Below are 10241 nucleotides of genomic sequence, written 5' to 3' on the forward strand. Positions count from 1 at the left end.
ATCCAGAACAAGCTTTAACTATTAGCAAAGAATACCCACAGTGTACTCTAATTGCTATTAGACTAAACTATCCAAGTTCGCCTACAATAAAGCGCCGTGGCTATAGGCAACCAACTCTGCACATAAGAACATTTTTCCCGAAGGCCTGCAAAGTCACTTGAGCGTATTTTCTTCAAAGTGCAAAATGGCTATTGGCTGCACTCGTCCGTCCGTCCGCCCGTCACACGTACTACTTCTACACAACTGAACCGGATTGGGCGATATGGGGCTCATTTGAAAGGGCTTGAAGCAAGGATTCCGTGCGTACAGACATTTTTGGTTTTGCGCATGCGCAGTGTCAAAAAATTTGGTTTAACGCATGTGCAATACTAACTTTTTTATTTATTAAGATATTTAGATGAAACTTTATATGTACACACTACGAATATAAGTAAAACTAACGACCTTTTCAAATTATTGTTTTGCGCATACGCAGTGCCAATTTCATTATTATTAGTTCACTATCATAGATAATTAAGAAATAACCAATAGGAACCAAGGTACTTGCTAACCAATGAAACCATCCTGAGCTTAGTGAAATAATGATAATGATTGTATAAACCCACCATTCATAGGAGAAAAATACGCTCTCGTCATTTATGTTTACATAATAAAAAGAGAAAAAAATCATCAAATGAGCCTAATGAAAAGGTGCACTGCTATTAAAAAAAATTCAATTGTTTTTCGTTACTCATTTGTTTTCTGAAATAAAAACAACTGAATGCTGCTTTATTATGGGAAAATGTTAAACAACTTTCATATCGAAAAATGATGTATATATTCGATATTTACCGAGATATATATACTATATTCCATACATAATGGGCACCCTGTATACCCATCCACAACTGAAAGTGTAAAGGCTCTAGTCTAGTCCAAGAAGTGCCTCCATGGTCAAAGTTGGAGTTGTTTTTTTATTGGCCTATTTCTCCATAGTGTGTTGTCTTTTACTTTGCATGCTGTTATGTTCTTCGAGATACTTGGTCCACTGCATGCACATAATATCATTGTCCTTTTGAAGCCATACTTGTATTTTCTGGCTGCACATTGCTTTCCCCCGAAAGTTTTCCATGCGGTTGGTTTTAGCCATGCTACTGATGTGATCATAGAATTGATCCAGGCTTCTGTTTCTTCAGTACCTTTTATTACTAGTACTGCTGCACCCATTTCCAATTTTGGTAACGTCGATTTGGTAGGTAGGTACTTGCTGGTGGACTTGTCTTCTGCATTGAACCCCCTTAGCCACTGTTGCTTCTTCCATTTCCCTGTATTTAGATAGTTGGTTTTTTTCTTCCATTGTTGATACCATGCCCAATGTTTGACTGCTTTGGTAGGTACCACCATAGTATGTACCACGTACGCTTTGTTTGCCCGCACATTATCCAACCAATTCGGTTTGTTGACCCAACAATTCGTCTTCGCTTTCATGACTTCAGGTAGCATGATCTAGGGGTATTCCTCTGTCTCCAGAGAACGAATGCCATTTACCAATGCAAGAACTCCGATCTAAAATATGATAAAGAGTACACTTGCATCTGTCATTGTAATCGGTCCATCCGTTTTCAAGAAATCGTGGTAACGGACTGACACCGCAAAATTATGAACTCGCTAGTAGCTCGATAATAATAATTGTTTTTAGATGAATTGGGGTTGTGAGTGTGCAAATTTGGAACTAAATTTGTGAATGTTCGATTGCAGTCCTGAATTAATAGGTATAGGTACTTACTTGAAATAAGGGTTTGTATCAAATTAAAAGTACCTAGGAGCGAAAGCGATTTCATACAGCTAGAGCAAATTATTTGGATGTAGAAGTTAATATACAAAGCTATTTATTAAGAAGTAGACATATTGATTTATTAATATTGCTTTTCCCTATGTCTACTTTCAAAAGACAAAATCCTTCGCCTAATTTTATGCAACCAAAATCACTTCTTAAAATCAAATTATTTTGTGTTTTTATATTCGTTCGTGTGCGATGTATTCAACTGATGAAGAAGTTGATATAGTCAATTGGTATAGTGCTGGTAACAGTTTAAAGAACGGTAGAGATTCATTTTCTCTTGAGCCAAAGCAACAATATTCAAATATAATTAATATGGTACAGTCAGGATGTTTGTTTTAAAAAGTTATTTTGGATGCATAAAATTAGGCGCCCTTCAGATGATGTCTTTTGAAGGTAGACATAGGGAAAAACAGTATACATCAATCCCTAGCTATGTCTACTTCTTAATAAATAGCACTGTATTATGGTCTGCAGTTTTTAATAAAACAAAAGGTGTCTCACAAATCAATCAGATCATGGTTCAATAGGTAGGTGCGATTACGTCAAGGGCACAAAATTTAATTCAAGAAATTGTGATCAACAAAACGTGTATAATCATACTAATAAGGTGTTATGCAAATTAGGCCCATGCATTGTGCATCGCAATATCCAATCCGTGCGTGAAAACCACTTATTTTTCGGCGAGGAGATTGATTACGCAATTGAGAAATTGCGTTTGTAAATGAAAATAGTAAATAATAACATTCAGCGATACCCAAAGCACACGTGTTAGGCAATATGAAAACTGATACATCAGTCAATGCATCTTTACTTTTTGCAACAATAAATTAGTGTATAATAAATATAATACAAATTTAATACTGATGGTTTCCTCAGAAGTTGTTTTTGTTTAATAGTTGGCTTCTACGTACTCGTAGTCAGAATTTCCAGGGTTCAGCTTTTTTAAGAGCAGTTGTAGTGGGGGAGTATCATATCCCTGAAAATAAATAAACATTAGATAGACCATTACAAATATATTATGTTGTTGCAAAACTTTTTGACTTATGACCCCAGAGTACATTGTCCGTCACCTAGCCACGAATAAACCCTGTGCCCGAGAAATTCCTTCCAATGACGAAGTCTAAATAAAGATTTTTTCCACCCCGCGATTTACATATTTTGCACTTGCGATAAACTAATGAATCTGTTTTGCAAGTGATGAATTTCATTAGCATACATAAAAGTTTTTGATACCTACGTGTGCCCTGTCCTTATCTTTCCAGTGCATGATGGTGTCGAGCTCTGAAGTGATGGGTTGGCCTCTGGGTTCTCTAATTGAAATACTATTTTAAATATTTTAAAAAACCCGACAGAAAAATACCTTTCATTGTCCAGCGCTGGCAGTGCCCGTTTTGCCTGAACTCCTCGACAAACTGGTGCGTACACATACTTTCTGAAAGATCAAGTTCGAAAAAGCAAATTTCGACATTTGAGCTCACCTGCAGTTGACTTTCTTCGTTTGAAAACTGTTCGAAATGAGGCCGAAAATGATCAAAAGCAAAAATATGGCAGTCGCCTTTTGTGTATACTCCATAAAACTGCAAGAATAGACTATCTTATTAAAGTTTACACTGAGATTGCATCAGATTTTGACGTAGATTTGCGTGGAAGTGCATACCTTTTTCCTTTGAAATCGCTCAAAATGTTACTTAATTAGTTCCAAACTACACACACATCAGACACTTAACTTGCCGATACTAAAATTGTAAACTGAATCTCGCGCTTATATTGGAAGTGCCGCGTCCTGCGCAATCGGACGGACGGACACCGCCGCGACGGTAGCAATAATTTAAAACTAAACTACTTTATGGGGTGTTTAATGTACACTGATAGTGTAACAAATAGGTAGTCGCTATTAGTATATAAATTAAGGTCGATGAGTTATTGTAGACTGCAATTTTAAAGAATGTGACATAAGATTTGAACGTAACAGGTTTGTGGGTATTTTGCAATCGTGTAGGTGAACGAAAAAAGTTGTAAGAGAATTTTAATTTCGGAAATTTTGTCAGACTGATCCTCGTGTTATTTCGAGGTTTCTTTGGGGTTTGGGAGCCTAGGAACAGTCGGCCATTTCTGTTACTTTTGCATTGTATTGTGCGTGGGAGGGTAAAGCACTGTAGCATCCTCAAAAGATTTTTCTGCCGCCCTTATTACTATTATCAGGGCAGCGAACCCACGTTCGTAATTACCCGAATCCAGACTGTGATTGATCTCAGTCTGGCATCATCTTTCTGAGACCACATTAAGAACCCACAGAAGCGACTATGTCAGATCATAGAATAATTTCATTTCATATTAACTGTAAGGGAGCCGTCCAAAAGGTTTATCGCAACCCTAAGGTAACGGATATTCCCTTTTAAAAACATCTCCTTGGAGAAAAACTTAGAGAGCACCCTTTACGGGGACACCTCCCGGGTTCTGCCGACTTACAGAATAAAGTAGATCTTACACCAACTCCATTGTGGAGTCATTTGAACAGGAATGTCGTCTCAGGACTGCCAAGGCGCCCTGTTAACCATCCTTGGTGCTGCAGGACGCTCGAGAAGCAGAAAAATCAGTTGGGCAAGCTGTTCAATTAGGCAAAGTAGGGCAAAGCTATAGCCGACGAGGAGGCTATAACGTAAACCTAAAGCCGTATAAGAAGGATTATTAGGAGGCGTCAGAGACTAGATAGGTATTAAAGAGTTTTTGCAGTTCACCTCCTCTGCATCCCGCCTAAATAAAATTCTAAAAAAGGTTCAGACTATATCCCAGCTATAGCCTCAGACGAGAGAATGTTCCATACCATACCCCAACTGTCCGGAGAAGGAGTGGGCGGTTGGATGGACTGACGGTGGATGTTGCGAAAAACACTTTTTTTTATTAATTTAGCTTCGTAGATTCCAAAACGCTTCGTATTTTGTCGATTGGACCTCTGAATCAAAAGTTGCAGCCAAAAAACCTACTTCGAAAAAAATCAAAGGGCTGTAACTTTTGATCTAGTAGCCCAATCTTGGAACTGTTTGAAATTATGGATTCTACAGGCCACGTTCTGTAAGAAAATTTTTTTCCGGGTCGATCTGAGACAATTTTTTTTGAGGCCCGAAAAAAAAGGCAGTGTAAACCTTCCTTTTTTCCAAAAATCGACTGTACCAAAATTTCTCGGGAAAACACTTTTTCTTATTAATTTTGGTGCGTAGAATCCAAAACAATTCGTACTTTTTCGATCAGACTTCTCAATCAAAAGTTATAGACTAGAAATCAATTTCGAAAGAAAATTCAAAGGGCTGTAACTTTTGAACTAGTAGCCCAATCTTGGAACTGTTTGAAATTATGGATTCTACAGGCCACATTCTATAAGAAAATTTATTTTCCGGGTCGATCTGAGACAATTTTTTTTTCGCGCCTCAAAAAAGGCAGTGTATAAACTTCCTTTTTTTTACCAAAAATCGACTACACCAAAATTTGTCGGGAAAACACTTTTTCTTATTAATTTTGGTGCGTAGAATCCAAATCAATTCGTACTTTTTCGATCAGACTTCTCAATCAAAAGTTATAGACTAGAAACCAATTTCAAAAAAAAATTCAAAGGGCTGTAACTTTTGAACTAGTAGCCCAATCTTGGAACTGTTTGAAATTATGGATTCTACAGGCCATTTCCTTAAAGGGCAGTTGATAATGTGCAATTTCATGTAGGATTTGTAGACCAATTGTACTTCAATGATCCAGTATTTGGAAATTGTCTTGTGTATGCAATTTGTATATTTGCGCCATCTCTTTTGTAATCCCTATACTTTTTCCTTATTATTTTCTTGTAATAGTTGAACCAGTTCCAATGAGATGTCGCCACGTACGAAATTATCTTCACAAGAACATTTTAATTTATGCACTTAATAGCCACGTCCGACTCAATTTTCCTTAAAGGGCAGTTGAAAATGTGCAATTTCATGTAGGATTTGTAGAGCAATTGTACTTCAATGATCCAGCATCTGTAATTGTCTTTTGTGAATGCAATTGGTACATTTGCGCCATCTCTTTGGTAATCCCTATACTTTTCCTTATTATTTTCTTGTAATAGTTGAACCAGTTCCAATAAGATGTCGCCACGTACGTAAATACCTTCACAAGAACATTTTAATTTAAGCACTTAATGGCCACGTCCGACTCAATTTTCCTTAAAGGGCAGTTGAAAATGTGCAATTTCATGTAGGATTTGTAGAGCAATTGTACTTCAATGATCCAGTATCTGTAATTGTCTTTTGTGAATGCAATTGGTACATTTGCGCCATCTCTTTGGTAATTCCTATACTTTTCCTTATTATTAATTATTAATAGTTGAACAAGTTCCAATGAGATGTCGCCACGTACGAAATTATCTTCCAACGAACATTTTAATTTATGCACTTAATAGCCACCTCCGACTCAATTTTCCTTAAAGGGCAGTTGAAAATGTGCAATTTCATGTAGGATTTGTAGAGCAATTGTACTTCAATGATCCAGTATCTGTAATTGTCTTTTGTGAATGCAATTGGTACATTTGCGCCATCTCTTTGGTAATCCCTATACTTTTCCTTATTATTTTCTTGTAATAGTTGAACCAGTTCCAATGAGATGTCGCCACGTACGTTAATACCTTCGCAAGAACATTTTAATTTAAACACTTAATAGCCACGTCCGACTCAATTTTCCTTAAAGGGCAGTTAAAAATGTGCAATTTCATGAAGGATTTGGAGAGCAATTGTACTTCAATGATCCAGTATCTGGAATTGTCTTTTGTGTATGCAATTGGTACATTTGCGCCATCTCTTTGGTAATCCCTACACTTTTCCTTATTCTTTTCTTGTAATAGTTGAACCAGTTCCAATGAGATGTCGCCACGTACGTAAATACCTTCACAAGAACATTTTAATTTATGCACTTAATAGCCACGTCCGACTCAATTTTCCTTAAAGGGCAGTTGAAAATGTGCAATTTCATGTAGGATTTGTAGAGCAATTGTACTTCAATGATCCAGGAGCTGGAATATGTCTTTTGATGTGTATGCAATTGGTACATTTGCGCCATCTCTTTGGTAATCCCTATACTTTTACTAATTATTTTCTTTTAATAGTTGAACCAGTTCCATTGAGATGTCGCCACGTACGTAACTACATTCACAAGAACATTTTAATTTATGCACTTAATGGCCACGTCCGACTCAATTTTCCTTAAAGGGCAGTTGAAAATGTGCAATTTCATGTAGGATTTGTAGAGCAATTGTACTTCAATGATCCAGTATCTGGAATTGTCTTTTGTGTATGCAATTGGTACATTTGCACCATCTCTTTGGTAATCCCTATACTTTTCCAAATTAATTTCTTGTAATAGTTGAACGAGTTCCCATGAGATGTAGCCACGTACGTAACTACATTTAAAAGAACATTTTAATTTATGCACTTAATAGCCACGTACGACTCAATTGTCCTTAAAGGGCAGTTGAAAATGTACAATTTCATGTAGGATTTGTAGAGCAATTGTACTTCAATGATCCAGTATCTGGAATTGTCTTTTGTGTATGCAATTGGTACATTTGCGCCATCTCTTTGGTAATCCCTATACTTTTCCTTATTATTTTCTTGTAATAGTTGAACCAGTTCAATGAGATGTCTGCCACGTACGTAGATACCCTTCACAAGAACGTTCTAATTTAAGACTTATGGCCACGTCCGACGTCAATTCTTCCTTAAAGGGCAGTTGAAAGTGTGCAATTTCATGTAGGATTTGTAGAGAATTGTACTTCAATGACTCCAGTATCTGGAATTGTCTACTTTTTGTGTATTGCAATTGGTACATTTGCGCCATCTCTTTGGTAATCCCTACACTTTTCCTTATTATTTTCTTGTAATAGTTGAACGAGTTCCAATGAGATGTCGCCACGTACGTAAATACCTTCACAAGAACATTTTAATTTAAGCACTTAATGGCCACGTCCGACTCAATTTTCCTTAAAGGGCAGTTGAAAGTGTGCAATTTCATGTAGGATTTGTAGAGTAATTGTACTTCAATGATCCAGTATCTGGAATTGTCTTTTGTGTATGCAATTGGTACATTTGCGCCATCTCTTTGGTAATCCCTATACTTTTCCGAATTATTTTCTTGTAATAGTTGAACCAGTTCCATTGAGATGTCGCCACGTACGTAAATACCTTCACAAGAACATTTTAATTTAAGCACTTAATGGCCACGTCCGACTCAATTTTCCTTAAAGGGCAGTTAAAAATGTGCAATTTCATGTAGCATTTGTAGAGCAATTGTACTTCAATGATCCAGTATCTGGAATTGTCTTTTGTGTATGCAATTGGTACATTTGCGCCATCTCTTTGGTAATCCCTACACTTTTCCTTATTATTTTCTTGTAATAGTTGAACCAGTTCCAATGAGATGTCGCCACGTACGTAAATACCTTCACAAGAACATTTTAATGTATGCACTTAATAGCCACGTCCGACTCAATTTTCCTTAAAGGGCAGTTGAAAATGTGCAATTTCATGTAGGATTTGTAGAGCAATTGTACTTCAATGATCCAGTATCTGGAATTGTCTTTTGTGTATGCAATTGGTACATTTGCGCCATCTCTTTGGTAATCCCTATACTTTTCCTTATTATTTTCTTGTAATAGTTGAACCAGTTCCAATGAGATGTCGCCACGTACGTTAATACCTTCGCAAGAACATTTTAATTTAAACACTTAATGGCCACGTCCGACTCAATTTTCCTTAAAGGGCGGGTGAAAATGTGCAATTTCATGTAGGATTTGTAGAACAATTGTACTTCAATGATCCAGTATCTGGAATTGTCTTTTGTGTAAGCAATTGGTACATTTGCGTCATCTCTTTGGTAATCCCTATACTTTTCCTTATTATTTACTTAAAATAGTTGAACCAGTTCCAACGAGATGTCGCCACGTCCGTAACTACCTTCCCAAGAACATTTTAATTTAAGCACTTAATAGCCACGTCCGACTCAATTTTCCTTAAAGAGCAGTTGAAAATGTGCAATTTCATGTAGGATTTGTAGAACAATTGTACTTCAATGATCCAGTATCTGGAATTGTCTTTTGTGTATGCAATTGGTACACTTGCGCCATCTCTGTGGTAATCCCTATACTTTTCCAAAACAATTTCTTGTAATAGTTGAACCAGTTCCAATGAGATGTCGCCACGTACGTATCTAACTTCCCAAGTACATTTTAATTTACGCACTTAATAGCCACGTCCGACTCAATTTTCCATAAAGGGCAGTTGAAAATGTGCAATTTCATGTAGGATTTGTAGAGCAATTGTACTTCAATGATCCAGTATCTGAAATTGTCCTTTGTGTATGCAATTGGTACAATTGCGCCATCTCTTTGGTAATCGCTATACTTTTCCAAAATAATTTCTTGTAATAGTTGAACCAGTTCCAATGAGATGTCGCCACGTACGTATCTATCTTCCCAATAACATTTTAATTTAAGCACTTAATAGCCACGTCCGACTCAATTTACCTTAAAGGGCAGTTGAAAATGTGTAATTTCATGTAGGATTTGTAGAGCAATAGTATTTCAATGAGCCAGTATCTGGAATTGTCCTTTGTGTATGCAATTGGTACATTTGCGCCATCTCTTTGGTAATCGCTATACTTTTCCAAAATAATTTCTTTAATAGTTGAACCAGTTCCAATGAGATGTCGCCACGTACGTATCTACCTTCCCAAGAACATTTTAATTTAAGCACTTAATAGCCACGTCTGACTCAATTTTCCCTAAAGGGCAGTTGAAAATGTGCAATTTCATGTAGGATTTGTAGAGCAATTGTACTTCAATGATCCAGTATCTGGAATTGTCCTTTTTGAACCAGTTCCAATGAGATGTCGCCACGTACGTATCTACCTTCCCAAGAACATTTTAATTTAAGCACTTAATAGCCACGTCTGACTCAATTTTCCCTAAAGGGCAGTTGAAAATGTGCAATTTCATGTAGGATTTGTAGAGCAAATGTACTTCAATGATCCAGTATCTGGAATTGCCTTTTGTGTATGCAATTGGTACATTTGCGCCATCTCTTTGGTAATCCCTACACTTTTCCTTATTATTTTCATGTAATAGTTGATCCAGTTCCAATGAGATGTCGCCACGTACGAAACTACATTCAAAATAACATTTTAATTTATGCACTTAATAGCCACGTCCGCCTCAATTTTCCTTAAAGGGCAGTTGAAAATGTGCAATTTGATGTAGGATTTGTAGAGCAATTGTACTTCAATGATCCAGTATCTGGAATTGTCTTTTGTGTATGCAATTGGTACATTTGCGCCATCTCTTTGGTAATCCCTATACTTTTCCAAATTAATTTCTTGTAATAGTTGAACGAGTTCCCATGAG

The 10241-nt window shown here is 36.7% G+C and overlaps 2 protein-coding genes and 1 long non-coding RNA gene across 4 annotated transcripts in view; 1 reads left to right on the top strand and 2 right to left on the bottom strand.

Annotated features, from left to right (window-relative positions):
- LOC116169877 (protein Wnt-5b-like) overlaps nucleotides 1–10241 on the top strand; it is a gene marked incomplete in the record, with an annotated part of 302692 nt that overhangs the window by 160047 nt on the left and 132404 nt on the right.
- The window catches only part of LOC116169926, a 307419-nt gene that overhangs the window by 111123 nt on the left and 186055 nt on the right, over nucleotides 1–10241 (bottom strand). The window lies entirely within an intron of this gene.
- On the bottom strand, nucleotides 2615–3601 carry LOC116169906 (abdominal ganglion neuropeptide L11-like). Of its 2 annotated transcripts, none has more exons than XM_031486123.1 (5): nucleotides 3480–3601; nucleotides 3301–3399; nucleotides 3183–3254; nucleotides 3060–3132; nucleotides 2615–2798 (listed from the first exon to the last, which is right to left on the bottom strand). In XM_031486123.1, exons 2-5 carry the CDS (start codon nucleotides 3393–3395, stop codon nucleotides 2712–2714), a joined length of 327 nt encoding a protein of 108 aa, XP_031341983.1. In that variant the 5' UTR covers nucleotides 3396–3399; nucleotides 3480–3601; the 3' UTR covers nucleotides 2615–2711. The 2 variants fall into 2 exon arrangements, with proteins under 2 accessions (XP_031341983.1, XP_031341976.1); XM_031486116.1 differs by having other exon boundaries at nucleotides 3060–3144.

This window comes from Photinus pyralis, unplaced genomic scaffold (genome assembly GCF_008802855.1).
Source record: "Photinus pyralis isolate 1611_PpyrPB1 unplaced genomic scaffold, Ppyr1.3 Ppyr1.4_LG1, whole genome shotgun sequence".
NCBI classification, from domain to species: Eukaryota; Metazoa; Arthropoda; class Insecta; order Coleoptera; family Lampyridae; genus Photinus; species Photinus pyralis.

Coding starts and splice junctions, on each gene's coding strand:
- LOC116169906 (XM_031486116.1), bottom strand. CDS start 3,395: ATGGAGTATACACAAAAGGCGACTGCCATATTTTTGCTTTTGATCATT. Junction 3,255..3,300: donor ACGAAGAAAGTCAACTGCAG/GTGAGCTCAAAT, acceptor TTGATCTTTCAG/AAAGTATGTGTACGCACCAG. Junction 2,799..3,059: donor AAGATAAGGACAGGGCACAC/GTAGGTATCAAA, acceptor ATTTATTTTCAG/GGATATGATACTCCCCCACT.